Raw genomic sequence first — 15634 nt, 5'->3', positions numbered from 1 at the left:
TTTCTGCAGTGCATCTTGTAGATAGTACACACTGCTGCTACTGAGCGTCAGTGGCGGAGGGAGTGGATGTTTGTGAATATAGAGCCGATCAAGAGGGCTACTTTGTCCTGGATGGTGTCAAGCTTCTTGATTTTGGAGCTGCACCCATCCAGGCAAGTGGGGATTATTCCATAACACTCCTGACCTATGCCTTGTAGATGATAGACAGGGTCTGGGGAGTCAGGAGGTGAGTTACTTGCTGTACTATTCCCAGTTTCTGACCTGCTCTTGTATGTTTACATGATGAAACCAGTTGAATTTCTGGTCAATGGTAACTCCTAGGATGTTGACAGTGGGGCATTCAGTGATGGTAACACCATTGAATGTCAAGGGGCAATGGTTAGATTGTGTCTCATTGGAGATGGTCCAGTATCTGAGAAGTCGTGAATGGTACTGAACATTGTGCGATCATTGGCAAACATGCCCACTTCTGACCTTATGATGGAGGGATGGATTGATGAAGCAGCTGAGATGATTAACCCCCAACAACCACAACCGTCTTCCTATGTGCCAGGTACGACTCCAACCAGTGGAGAGTTTGCCCCTGATACCCAGTTTTGTTAGAGCTCCTTGATGCCACACTCAGTCAAATGCAGCCTGTCAATCTCACCTCACCTCTGGAATTCAGCTCTTCTGTCTGTGTTTGAGCCAAGGCTGTAATGAGGTCAGGAGCTGAGTGGCCCTGGTGGAACCCAAACTGGGTGTCGCTGAGCAGGTGCTTCTTGCTAGCATGGGTGACACTTTCCGGGAGTAGGCTAATGAGGTGCTGACTGGCTTGGTTGGACTTTTCCAGCTTTTTGTGTACAGGAAATACCTGGGCAATTTTCCGCATTGTTGGGTAAATGCCAGTGTTATAACTTACTGGAACAGCTTGGCTAGGGGAGCGGCAATTTCTAGAGCACAAGTCTTCAGTACTATTGCTAAAATGTTGTCAGGGCCTGTAGCCTTTGCAATATCCAGTGCCTCCAACTGTTCCTTGATATCACATGGAGTGAATTGAATTTGCTGAAGACTGGTATCTGTAATGCTGGGGACCATTGGAGGAGGCAGAGGCGAATCATCTGTTTGGCACTTCAGCCTTATCTTTTACACTGGGCCCTTCCATTATTGAGGATGGATATATTTGTGGAGCCTCCTGCAATATGTTGTTTTAATTGTCCACCACCATTCATGACTTAGCTGTGCCTGTCACTTGCTGCTTATGCTGTTTGGAGTGCAAGCAGTCCTATTTGGTAGCTTCATTTTTAGGTATGTCTGGTGCTGCTCCTGAAGTTCATCTTTTGCCAGGCACTCCTGCTTGTCAATAGTAGAACCATCACAACTGCTAGTTTACCTCAGTTAGTTTTAGTTCGGACATAGTCCGAACAGAGGGTCAGTGGAAGCAGCTCTGAAATGACACAAATAGTTAGACCAAGTACATAAATGGACAGAATACTGCCAGATGGGATTTAATGTACATCAAAAATAAAATTTGCACTTCAAACTTTAAAGCGTCCAATATATCCAACTAATACAGAGTATCAATCAAAGAGCATTGGGAAGTTGGCATTGCAAGTCAGAGCAGTACAATGCAAGTCGTAGGAAATTGTGAGGAACCTGTTTTAATCAGCCTGTGACTTGTTCAAGTGTGAGAGAGAATTTGGCGAAGAGCCATGGAGCTGATTTCTGGTCTAGGGTCTGGATTGTGAGTAGAGAATAGAGTTGCTTGATTGTTTTTGCAAACCTGAAAGAAAAGGTAATCTTAGAGAAGAGATATGGAAGACAATAAATGATATAGAAAGCGTACGTCTGGAAAATACTTAAACCAAACTGAGTGGATTAATGTTCGGGCAGCCATAATAGCTCCAAGCCTAGAATGCCACAGTTACAGACATCTGTTCCTCGGAGAAGCTAATTTTCCCAAAACATGTTACCAGCTATTGAAATTTAAAATGTTCGAGTCAAATTAATGAAAGGGGAATTTAACTCAGAAATTCTGACTTATTAATATCAGAAAGAAGTGAAGATAAAAGCTCAAATCATTCACAAAATTAAAGTTAAATGATGGGGAATGTATGGTTTTGAAGTGGAAGAGCTTTAAAGGTTTGGCGCGTGTCTGTGTGTGTGTTTTGTGATGTCCTGCCGTTATGTGGGAAGCATGCTTCCAAATTGCCAACTGAAATGCTGGTCTATGAGCAGTGCACAAGTAGCAATTGCTGCCGGAAATATTCAGAATTAGATTGCAGTATTTCAGGAAGAGGGCTTACCACTACCGTCTGAATGGCAATTTGATATGGGCAATAGATGTTGACGACACTCTGATCATGAGAATTAACATTAAAAGCAAAATATGGTGGATGTGAGCCTGATTGGGCAGACTATTTTTGTCCTTTGTGCTCTTGCTTCCTATGTTTTCCTTTTATATCTCCCCTCCCAAAATTGCTGAATACAGGTTGATGGGAATTGCACAGGCTTCATCTAGCTGCCTATTCTTCATTTGGGACCATAGACCTTGAATATCAGGATATTGACTGTGCAGAAGTTTGGGTCTCAGAGCTAATTGTCTCAGCACTATCCAGTGAGTAGTAGTGGATAATGAGAAGAAGGCCAGAAGTTATTGCTGAAATCTTTCCCTTCCTCCTATCCTAGCCAAGGTGTTACGTGCCCAATTGTAGTGACCTTACCCGAGAGTCAAGGCCAGGGCATCCTAGTGTGAGAGAGTTTCACTTGGGTAATCGAAAGAAATGCAAAAACAACTTCTTCCAACAGTGGCATGGTTCATAATTGATTAACAAATCGTGAAAGGACAGTAGAAATGAAACAGAAAGTGTTTTTTTACAGGAGATGGACGAACACATAAAGAGCATGCTGCACCACAGGGAGCTCGAGAATTTGAAAGGAAGGTAAGAATTACAGCTCTTTGTGTTAACCCCTTTGCATTATGATCCACAGAATAGGTCAAGCCTTGGATAGTGTGGAAAATGGGAGAAGAAGTGCAAGTTACTTTGAGGCAACAGAGGGAGATGTGTTTAGCAGTATAGGATACCAGAGAATTACTAGAATGCTTCAATAGGTACTCAGTGTCTATTGTGTCCTCAACCATAGCTGAGTGCTATCTCACTCTCTCTGAGCTGGAAGGATTTGACTTATCATTCCAGAGACTACAGTATGTTATTTGAGGAAATCAGTGTTGGAGATGCCATGTTTGACCTAGCTTCCTTGCCTTGTTCAGTCAGCCTCAGGCAAATGCAGTAGAAGGAGATGGAATTGATGATGAGCAGGAATGAGAGAAGGGCTATATAATCTATTTCTCAAGTGATCACTATTGTTCAAGATACTGAAGAGCAGTCTATTGCTATGCTTCGATGCTGATACAGAAGCTATTTCATCATTTGAGAGGGCCAGTGGTATCTCAGTTTCATTAATCCCATTCCTCTATCAATCCTTTATTTCAGTTTTTGTTTACTTCCCTTTAGAATGTTGTTTTGAAGCTGCTTTCACTGCATTTTCAGGTAGTAAAACTTTAGTCCTGTCTCTTCAGTTTAGTTTGGCCGTAAACTCAAGATGTCTCATTTGAATGCAACAGTGGCTTAATTAAGAACTGAAGTATCAGCTAATTTTATGGACTTGAATTCCTGGATTGGGGCTCAAACTCTATCTTTCTACAAGTGAGAGTGCTACCAACTGAGCTGCAGCAGATTGGTGATGATTGCAATTCTAGCATAGGTACCATGGGCTTTAATAGTTGTTCTTCGATACAAATCCTATGGTTCCATTAGCTGCGGTGACTGCACATATGTGAGACCCTTTTGTCACTTGGTTTGCCAGTGTTACCCCTCCTCTCCACTTACTGTGGTATGTTCCCATGGCTTTCTGGCTCTCTTCCCAAAGTTACCAATAATGAAGAAGTCCAGACAATGAATATTACCAAGATATTCAACTGTCTGGGACATCAGGGCCATACCTGGTCCCTGTCATCATGTGCTGTTTGTACAAGCATAGATGATAAGTGGGCAGGAGCCCTGGTGATTTTTCTTTCCCTAACCCAAGGGTCAGTTGTGAGGGCCTTCACTGAGAATAGATGGTGCCACAAAGAGCAGCAATTAAACTTGGGTCCTTCTGGTCTATAGCATGCTAAGCTAGAATAATACCTATTGGGGTATGAAGGGAGCTGGAGTCAAAGGGCTCATGGAAATGGAATTAAAGGCGAGTTCAGCAGTGAAGGGAGCTGCCATAATGAACTTGGCTTTTCTAGGAGAACATCTCACAATTATGGAGGGAGTATATCACCATGGATGCAGAATTGGCTCATGAGCAGGAAACTGAAAGTGGAGATGAAGGGTCCTTTTTCAGTTTGCCTACCTGTAACCAGTGGTGTTCCACAGGGGTCAGTGCTTGGACCGCAACTGTTTACAATATATATTAACGACTTAGAGGAAGGAAGTGAATGTACTGCAGCCAAATTTGCAGATGAGACAAAAATAGGCGGAAAGGCAGATTGCGAAATGGATACAAACAGTTGACAGAGAAATATTCATAGTCATACAGCATGGAAACAGACCCTTAGGTCCAACTCTCCCGCGCTGACCAGGCATCCCAATCTGACCTTGTCCCATTTGTCAGCATTTGGCCCATATTCCTCTAAAACCTTCCTATTCATATACCCATCCAGATGCTTTTTAAATGTTGTAATTGTACCAGCCTCCACCACTTTATCTGGCAGCTCATTCCACACACACACCACACTCTGTGAAAAAGTTACCTCTCAGGTTCTTTTTAACATCTTTCCCCTCTCACCTTAAACCTATGTTCCCTAGTTGTGGACTCTCCCACCCTATGAAAAAGACCTTGGCTATTCACCTTATTCATACCCCTCGTGATTTTATAAACCTCCATAAGATCATCCCTCAGCCTCCGATGCTCCATGGAGAAAAACCCCAGGCTGTTCAGCATCTCCCTATAACTGAAGCCCTCCAGTCCCAGCAACATCCTTGTAAATCTTTTCTGCACCCTCTCAAGTTTAACAGCATCCTTCTTATAGATGAGCGACTAGAGTTGGCCTCACCAATGTCCTATACAGCCGCAACATGCCATCCCAACTCTTACCTCAATGTTCTGACCAATGAAGGTGTACCAAAATGCTTTCTTCACCACCATGTGTACCTGCAGTTCCACTTTCAAGGAACTATACACCTCCACCCCTAGCTTTCTTTAGTCAGAAAAATTTCCCAGTGCCCTACCATTAACTGTATAAGTCCTGCCCTGTTTTGCCTTGCCAACATGCAATGGTTAAGCAAGTGAGCGGGAAAAAAGTTGGCGAATGAAGTATCATGTAGGAAAATGTAAAATTGTTCATTTTGGAAGGACAAAACAAAAGAACAGTATTATTCAAATGGAGAAAAACTGCAGAAAGCTGTAGCATAAAGGGACTTGGGGGAACTTGTGGATGAAACATGGAAAGCTAGCACGGGGGCAGCAGGTAATCAGGAAGGCTGATGAATTGTTGGCTCTTTTTCAAGGGGGTTGGAGTATATAAGAGTAGGGGAGTCACTGGAAATGTACAAGGTGCTTGTGAGACCACATCTGGAACACTGTGAGCAGTTTTGGTTCCCTTACTTAAAGAAAGAGGCATTTTAAAGAAGGTTCACAAGAATGAACCATAGTATAGAGGGTAAAGAGTTAGATGAACACAGCAGGCCAAGCAGCATCAGAGGAGCAGGAAAGCTGACGTTTCAGGACTGGACCCTTCTTCTGAAGAAGGGTCCAGACCCAAAACGTCAGCTTTCCTACTCCTCTGAAGCTGCTTGGCCTGCTGTGTTCATCCAGCTCTACACCTTGTTATCTCAGATTCTCCAGCATTGGCAGTTCCTACTATCTCAGAGTATAGAGGGATTGTCTTTTAAACAAAGGTTAAACAGGTTGGGACTCTACACTTTGAATTCTTAAGGAACTTGAAAGTATAAATGCTGAGAGGATATTTCCCTCAAGGGAGAGTCTAGGAATAAAGGAGCACCATATTAAGACTCCAATGAGTAGGAATTTATTTCCTTAGAGGATTGTGAATATTTGGAATTCCTTGCCACAGAGAGCTGTGGGGGCAGAGTCCTTGTGTCGATTTAAGGCTGAGATAGATTCTTGATCATTAGAGGAATCAAGGGTTACGGGTAAGATGCAGAAAAGCAGACTTGAGGATTGTCAGATCAGCTGTGATCCCATTGAATGGTGGAGGAGGCTCGAGGGGTGGAATGCCCTACTCCTTTCCTATTTCCGATGGTTTTTTCTAGGTCTGGCACAGGAGGGAGAAGTAAGGCAGGGAGAGGCATAGCACAGATGATGGGATACGGGCTGCAGGAGACAGGTGGAAAAACTGTGGAGTAGGGCGATAAAACTAGCTGTGTGATATGGAAGTGTTTAGATTTTCCTACTCATCTGACCTGGCGGTCGCAAACCCCAAGCACAGTGCCCTTGGTGGAGGGATATAATTTCTCCCTAAGGCAGCAAAAGCGTGCTGTTCTAAGGAAGGAAACACAGAGGGTGTAGCAGATGTGGACAACAACTGTCATGCTTGGTGTCAAGTCGCACCAGCAAAAGAAAATGAAGCCTTTGGTGTCTCCAAATAAAGCAGTGTTTCATACAGCACATCCTGGCAGCTGTCATAACGCACGCCCTCTCAGGATTCCAGGCATCTCTGCTAAGCTGGGGCAGGCTGTAGTTACAGGCCTACCATTGGTGGCAGCTCCCCGGGGTTGGAATTAGCTGCGGCACAATTAAATAAGGAAACTGTTGCTAGGGCTGCCTCTCAGCAGCTGACCTGATGTTATCTGCCAGGACTGCCTCCCAAGCACGTGATTGAAGATCTGGTGACTTTCACTCTTCCTGCTCTCAGTCGGGGGAGTGCAGTGACCTCGGTGCAGGAGGAGGCAGCAGAGGCATGGCCTGCCGCCGCTGTTGAAAAGAAATGTTAAGTTAAAGGAGCCGGGGGATGGTGAAACCAACCCCCTGATCCCCTGCACCTCTCTCCCCCCACCCCCAAGAACCTGCACCCCTGTACCCCATGCTGTAAGACTCCAGCTTGTTCCACGATGCCTGTTGGTACAGTTCAGTCTCCATCGTCTCCCTCTTTCGACAGGGACTGCAAACACGAATGCCGAATCTGCAAGGTAACTGTGGTGGGCCTCTCGGCCTACGCCAAGCACATTTCCAGCCAGCTCCATAAAGAGAAAGTGGACGCCCAGGAGAGGGAAGAGAACCAGAGAGATGATGGCAAAGATGAGGAATATTTCGATAAGGAGCTTGTTCAACTGATCCGGCAGCGAAAAGAAGAAAAAGGGTAAGCCTGCTGAAAAAAAACTAAGGGTAAATAGCTGAGGGTGGGATTGTCAGTTGGAAAGGGGTCTTGATGACTGGTATTAAGTTGCAGGGAAAGAAGTGGCTGACTGTTCAACCTCTTTTGGGATTCCTGAGACTATTTTAAGGACTGTTACTAAGTCAGTTTTGGTAAATAATCTGATGTTGCTTTCATTGTCATTGTTGCATATGTACTGATGCAGCAATAATTCGGGGCTGGCTTCGTCGGACCAGACGTGTAGCAGACTGTCTTCACTTGCCAATGGTTATGATTAATGCAGCAATAACGAAGATATAATTAACGTAACAAGCTGCCAGTTAAAGTGAAGACTTGTGGGCATGCATTCAGCAGTGCTGCCATTTGCTTTGGCTCAGTCTTGTTCCACTCCAGTGGGAGTGTTCCTTTTTAAACAGTGCTTTAAATGTCATGGCTGGGCCCACTGATGGTTCAACGTTGCGACTTGACCCGAGGAAAGCTTTTGAAATGTCTCCTGTATGCTTTCTTTAAATTGTTTAGCAAAAAGTTACAAGCAACAATCACTAGAAGCAAGAGACCAAAACAGAACGGCAGCACTCCTGCTGACATCATAATCTTGTTGAGACTGGGGAAATTGGATCCTGGTCATAGCACATTCTCGGAGGGCACAGTCCAAATTCAGCTCATCAATTCAGGCTTCTGGCAGAGGCCGAAACCTTGGGAATTTTATTTCAGTATGTCTTGAATATTAGAAATTTCACTCTGGATGACAATGGTAGGTAGTCTTCCTCAAAAAAAAAGTTTTTAGGGCTTTGATCAAGGAGCAGAATCAGACCATTTGACCCCTCAGACATTTGTCATTTAGTAATATTGTGGCTAATGTGATTGTAACCTTGACTCCACATTCCCACATACTTCTCCTTTCACTAGCCCCTCCCCCCCAGCTTGCCAAGACCACCTCTCCCTAAAATAGGTAGAGTACCCTATAGAGTAGTGATGAGGGGCATTTCTAAGCTTCATCTCTACTGAAATGAGACAGCGTGCTGTTGTTGTCAGCAAACCAAGATTCACGTTCATCTAATGAAAGGCTAAAGGGGGATACCAGGGTAAAGCATAAATATGTGGAGCTTGTATGAGGAAAGCCTATTGCTGGTGATTTCATATTGTTATTGAAATTCAGTCCTTTGAGGAGGAGGGGTACATATGTTTTTACAAAGAATGTCATGTCTGTATTCCATCAGGGAATTTACATCATTTAATGCAGCTGATATAAGCTACTTTGACTTACCTAGGAGCATGAGTCTGATCATTCAGACAGAGAGTTCACAAGGCAAGCCAGTGCACTTGTAAGAATTCAGCAGAGGGTTTTGTTGTTATAGTTCAATGGGCGTAGAGTTATATGTCTAGCTATTCGTTTGTGAAGGTAATCTACAGTTTTAGGGAAATCTGAAGCAGAGAAAAAAACTAGGTTAAGAACAGGAACAACACAGAATTATGCAGCACAGTTAGTGTAATAAAATGTGTCCTACGTGCTTCACAGTGTAAAATTTTGTTTAATAATACATCTGAGCCACAAGGTATCCATACAGGTTATCAAAAGTTTAGTAAAAGGATCACTTTCAAGGCAGAGAGAACAGTGGAGTGGCTGAAGGATGGAATTTCAGAGCTTTAAGACATGGTTAGCTGAAGGCAACCCACTATGGTTGAACAATGAAGATGTAGGATATGTGAGAATCCAAGAGGGAGCATGTAGGAGGTTAGAGATGAGGAGAGATAAGGGATTTGACAGTGAGGATGATTTTACAATTGAAGTACTCCCAGACTGAGCACAGAGGTGACAGATGAGTGGGATTTACTGAGAGGATATGAGCAGCAGACTTTTGGGTGATCAAGTTTATCAGGGACCAAAGTGGAAAGTCATAGATTCATACAGCCCTTTGTGCCATCGAGTCTGCCCTGAGACATAACTACCACTAAAAGTGCACTAATCCTAATTTCCTGCATTTATCCCATATCCTTGAATGTTGTGATATTTGGGCTACTCTGAATCTCCTGTCCCTTACTCTAAAACTGTGCCCTCTCATAATTGACCCTTCAACTGAGGGGAACAGCTGCTGTCTATTCACCTTGTCCGTAGCCCTCATAATCTTATACACCTCAATCATGTCCCCCCAAGTCTTCTGTGCTCTAAAGAAAACAATCCAAGCCTGTCCAGTCTCTCTCTTTATAGCTCAATTTCTCCATCCCGGGCAACATCCTGGTGAACTACTTCTGTACCCGCTCTGGTGTTATCACATCCTTCTTGTAGTGAGGTGACCAGAACTGGATGGAGTACTCCAGTTGTAGCTTGACCAGTGCTGTGTACAACTCCAACATCACCTCCCTGCTGTTCTACTTTATGTCACAACCGATGAAAGCAAGTGTCCCATAAGTTGTCTTAGCTATTCTATTCACATACCCTGCCGAATTCAGGGATCTGTGATTAATTACCACAAGATCCCTTTGTTCTTCTAAGCTGCCCATTGTCCTGCCATTCATTAAATATTCCCTCATCTTCTTATTACTTCTTTCAAAGTTCATCACCTTGAGCTTATCAGAGTTAAATACCATATACCACTGGTCTGCCCATCTAATCAACCCATCTATATCTTACTGTAACATACAACTCTCTTCTTCACTATTAACCACTTCACCAATCTTGGTGTCATCTGCAAATTTGTTTAACAATCTCCCTACATTTTCATCTATATCATTTATGCATATAACAACAATGGTTCCAGTACTGATCCTTGTGGTACACCGCTGGATACCAGCCTCCAGTAACTCAAACAACCTTCTACCACTAATCTATTACTAAGCCAGTTTCTGATCCGTCTCGCCAAATTTCCCTCAATTCCACGTGCTTTAACCAGACGAGAACATTGCTGTTGTCAAAACTAGAGGTAACAATGGCATGGAGGAGGATTTTGAGAGCAGATGAACTGAAGCCTGGCGAATACAGGAATTATTTTAAAATTGGGAGCAAGCAATCTTAGTGATGGAGCAGGTGTGGGGTTCCAAGCTCAGCTCGGGTTCGGCCTTGAATACCTACCAGAGTGAGGCATAGAGTTGGTGTTTAGGGGGCAGAGGGCAGGGACTGACATCTATGGCTTTTGTTTTCCCAATACTCAGTTGGAGATATCTCCTCATCTAACAGTGGACACCAAGCATGTCACATGACAAATCGGAGATAGTACAAGGATGGACTGAAGCGGTGAAGGTACAGCTTGGGTGTCTTTGGTGCATTTGTGGAAGCTAATGCGGAATGAACATGAAGGCTAAATGGCCTATTCTTGTTTGTATGATTTCAGTGAGAAATAGAGAGGGGCAAGGGTTGATCTAATAGTTGTGGATTCTTTTACGAGAAGTAAGTTTGTTTATACTGGTTAGTGAATCAGTAAGAGGGGACATTCTGATCCACATTGAAATAAATATCCTAAAAGAAGCAGACTTCTCCAACAATAGAAACCAATGAATGAGGTTCACATCTTTGAACAATTTTTTTTTCCTGATGGTCTGTCATGTTTACATTTCACTCAACCTCCTCATTCTCTTACAAAGCATATTCCTCCAATTTGCGCCATTAGACTTAAGTACTGTTGCTATCTGCTTTGCCACGTTTATGATTTGGAGATGCCGGTGTTGGACTGGAATAAACAAGGTCAGAAGTCACACGACACATGTTATAGTCCAGCAGGTTTTTGTTTGAAGTCACAAGCTTTTGTAGCGCTGCTCCTTCGTCACTTCAGCTGTCAAAGGAGCAGCGCTCCAAAAGCTTGCGATTTCAAATAAACCTATTGGATTATAACCTGATGTTGTGTGACCTTTGCTACATTTAACTCATGCTTTTCCTGCATTTTTTTTTTTGTTCAAGCTATTTACAAGTTTCTGAATGTTATTAACGTCTCTTTATCTTGATAATTTTTAAGTGTAATTTTTAAATTAGCAGGCAGATTCAAAAGAAAGCAAAATATTGTGGGTGCTAGAGTGCTGGAGAAACTCAGCCGGTCTGGCAGCATTTGTTTCAAGTCTGTTCGGAAGAAGTTGTCACAAGAAAGTATCATTGGACTCGATGCATTAATTCTGTTTCTTTCTCCATGGATGCTGCCTGACCTGCTGAGTTTTTCCAGTACTTTCTGTTTTTATATTAGAGTTTCTAACTCTTCAGGCCCATCTTTGTTGGAGATATCATTATTAGCAGCAGATTCACAACGTTCTCTCCAGTCACTCAGCTTTTCCTGTCAAACCTTAGTTTCGGCAGACTTGCTAGGCTTTCCTGAGATCGTTGGCGATTTAACACTTTATTTTCAGCTGCTTCCCAGGGCTCCACACCAATATTCCCTCTAATTTTGTTGCTCAGTACGTGGCCTCAACTTCTAAAATCGGAAGTCAATGTGTCAGCAAACGGAACCTTGGACTCACAGCTTAGAGGGAATGTTGATCCACATCTTCAGTGGGCAAATGAGGAATGACAAGCAGTAACAGGACCAGTGACTAGGTCATGGTTTAACTTAGGCTACATTGTGACTAACACCACTGCTAAATGGAGTAATGTGATCGAGATTGGAGAGTAACTTCTTAAACTCCACCACCTCCCCCCCGCCACACCACAGCAAAGCACCGTGTATTGCAAATCCATGTAAATGATAAAATACAGGTATACTTGGCAGAAGCCCTTGGGTGTAGCTTTTCAAGTACTGACTGTTTTTGGAATTTTATGCAGATGTTTTTCCCTGTATTTTAATTGCATGTGACTGTCATTTTCCAGCTGTGACTTTTTTTTTTACAAGGCTGTTCCTTTTATCATTTGTTAACCCAATCGCAGCAAATTTGATTAGGCTCTAATCCAGTTGAGTTTTCTGGGAGAAGCCTGAAATGGTGCATCAAAAGGAATGGCTGATGTCAAGGGTACAACAAACAGTGTGTGCACAGATGGATCAAGGTGGCAATCTTAAATGGCAGTGTCCAATCTCTGCCTTAAATTAAGCCTCTACAATGGGCAGTTTAATATCCTGAATCAATATCTTTGCATTCAGTGAACTATCTGCAGGGGAATGCATATCATCAGCCATTGGTGGCTCTGCCACCCCTGTATCTCTAAGGATATCAATCAGCTTGCCTCTCTTACTAGACAACTTTACCATTAAAGAGAAAATGCCTATAAATTTCTGTAACCCAGACTATTAATAAACACATGAGAAGGTACCTATTTATCATGAGCTTTACTCATTAGAAAATATTTTCTAGGCAGGGACATTGTGCAACAGTACAAATATTACAGTTTGTTCTTCTTCCAACATTCAGCCTTCATATGTAGCTATTTTATGCCAAAAATAACATGTTATCCCCCTCAAACCCAACTTGTACTGTGGGCTGTTTTTTTTTAACTAATCTGAAGAAGGTCTAATTTTGTTGCATCTCCTGTAGAGACCACTAAAGTCCTGCAAAACTTCCCATTTGATCCAACGGCAGAAACCATTAGTCAAGATTTAGATTTTTAAACTTTAACTCAGTCAAACCAAAATAAATGCAAATGAATTGGCAAATTGTATTCTGTAGGAACTGTACAATTACACTTTTAATAGAAATACAATAACAATAGATAAATCTCTCAAATTTCTCAAGCAGTCCACTGGCATATATGGCAATCATCTTAGCCAGAAAGTGTCTGAAACCTCTCTTCTTCCCAGGTAGAGTTTTGTTTACTTGCGTGGAAATTAGGCCTGCAATCCCAGCTGACAACAAATTTATTACTCCCACATTCCATGGATAGAATGTCTGTCACAAGGTGCATATTTTGGGATCTTTCTCAACTCTGCTCCCAGAATCAACTGTTTTGGATGTCTTCCAGCTGTCGCAACTATCCACCTTGGGTGTTTTATAGTCAGTTTCTCTATCACTACCAAACTGTCCACCCTGTGCTTAAAAACATTAACTCTGAATCTTGCCTTTTCTGTCCATTGGGTAAAATTTGACCATGCTTCCATTTCCATAGGCAGTATGAGCCACAGTCTGATTTCTTAGCCATCATGGCCGGGATTTCCAATTTTCAACTCCCTCTCACAGAAACTGGGAGCTGTAGTTTCTGTTTCAGCAAGTGACTCTCACAAAGATAGACACAATGTTTGAAACTGCAGTAAATGCAAACAACTGCTGAAAAACTGCAAATTACCTTCAGGCTTAGACAGGAACAGCTATGCACACTGTCACAGTGTGCTTCACCGTGTTACACTTACCACAGAATGATAACATTTTGAAAGAGATGAGCTTTAATAATGACAACAGAAGGACTGAATGACAATATTTCATTTTTTCAAGTTTACACAGTAACAAAGAGATTAAAAACAACATAGACCAAACATTAATTAAAAGGCAAATAATACGCAAATCATAATAATATAAAAGGTTAAGTTTTGCATCCAACAACACAACCAAAATATATCTTGTATGCTTTTACCCTACATCGAGCTTCTGGCAGAGATGTTGTAATAAAGGATAATTGGCTATTAGCAAGGATCATCCCTCTCTGCTACACTGAATCCAATCCCCTAGTGTCCTGTGACATGCATTCCCCTCCACTTGTGTTTTCATGGAGCCAAAAAACAACAGCAAAGCACTTCAATGAATTCTTCTCTCTCTTGGGCCACAGTTGATGATTCGGAATTGCAGAGGAACCTTATCGGACTCCTTTGTAAGGTTTTGTCATAGAGTCACAGAGTCACGCAGCACAAAAACAAACCCTTTGATTTGCTGACCAAAATCCCAAACTAAACTGTCCCACCTGTCTGCCTTCCAAACATATCGTATTCATGAACTTATCCAAATGTCTTTTAAACATTGTAACTGTACCCATATCCACTACTTCCTCTGGAAGTTTGTTTCACAGATGAACTACTCTGTGTATGAAAAAAAGTTGTCCCTCATGTCTGTTTTAAATCTTTCTCCTCTCACCTTAAAAATATGCCCCCTAGTCTTGATATCGCCAACCCTAGGGAAAGGGCCACCTGTCTTTCACCTTATCTATACCACTCATTATTCTATAAACCTCAATAAGGTCACCCCTCAGCCTCCTATGGTCCAGTGGGAAAAGTCCCAGCCTATCCAGTCTCTCCTTATAATTCAAACCCTCCATTCCCGGCAACATCCTGGTAAATCTTTTTCTGAGTCTCCTCTAGCTTAATAATATCCTCCGTATAGCAAGGCAACTAAAACTGAACACAGTACTCCAGAAGAGACCTCACCAACATCCTGTACAACTCTCAACATGGCGTCCTAACTCCTATACTCAGAAGGCCTGAGCAATAAAGGCCAGCGTGCTAAACTCCTTCTTTACAGCCTTGTCTACATACAAACTCTGAAGCACTATGTACTTGAACCCCTAGGTCTCTCTGTTCTACAACACTACCAAGGGCCCTAGTTTGATTGAATAAGCCGTGCCCTTGTTTGTTTTACCAAAATGCAATGTCTCGCATTTATTCAAACTAAATTCAACTCCTCAGCCTATTGACCCAATTGATCAAGATCTCTTTGTAATCTTAGATATACTTCTTCACCATCCACTACACCACCAGTTGTCAGTTCAAGTAAAACTTCTCTACATTGAGAAGTTACTTCTGCTGTCCACTGTTTTGAAAAGAACGACAAAGACTTGCCGGACAGAGATTTCCAACTCTTCTGCCTATGTCTCGTTAGTGCCTGTGCTCTGTTCTGTGGGATACTATGAAAGGTATTAAAACTGGCATTCCATCTCAATGAATTCTTACTTGAGTAAAAGTAACTCATGGGTATTTCTCCAAACTGAGGTGTTTATCAGGAATGAAAAGTACATGTTTCTTTCCACAATTCTCTGATATGGTTTTGAGTTGAAGTTATAAAACATAATCATCTCGCAAATTTCAGTGTTTCAGGTCAATAGAGAAATAGTAAGTAGAGTAGAACATATGACCGTAGGAGAGGCTGAAGGTTTAGACAAAAAGAAGGGCTCTTAGTGTTTTAAAGAAAAGGGTGTAGTGGCAGGAAAGTGTGTTTGCAGAGCAAGTGCTAACTCTGTCACCAGTGGTCAGATGCAGGGCATTAGGGAATGGTGAACAGGAGGCCACAGTCAGGATGAAAGTCAAGGACAGGAAATCTAACTGAAGATTAGAGTAGGTTTCAAGAGTTGACAATTGTTTTAACTTGTAGAGAATTTAGCACATGAAATGGTATACATTAATTATTGCTGAGCAGGAATTGTTATCATATTTAGGGGGGAAT

The 15634-nt window shown here is 42.4% G+C and overlaps 1 protein-coding gene across 1 annotated transcript in view; it reads left to right on the top strand.

Moving 5' to 3' along the window:
- znf106a (zinc finger protein 106a) overlaps window positions 1-15634 on the top strand; it is a 75355-nt gene that overhangs the window by 21826 nt on the left and 37895 nt on the right. The window contains exons 3-4 of the mRNA XM_048599762.1: window positions 2860-2921; window positions 7148-7348. Coding sequence (XP_048455719.1) covers window positions 2860-2921; window positions 7148-7348 — 263 coding nt within the window. The remainder of the gene's footprint in view (window positions 1-2859; window positions 2922-7147; window positions 7349-15634) is intronic.

The sequence above is a fragment of the Rhincodon typus genome, chromosome 8, assembly GCF_021869965.1.
Source record: "Rhincodon typus isolate 14 chromosome 8, sRhiTyp1.1, whole genome shotgun sequence".
Lineage (NCBI taxonomy): Eukaryota > Metazoa > Chordata > Chondrichthyes > Orectolobiformes > Rhincodontidae > Rhincodon > Rhincodon typus.
The sequence above is the reverse complement of the archived record's forward strand: the minus strand, read 5'-3'. Positions and strand labels throughout refer to the sequence as shown.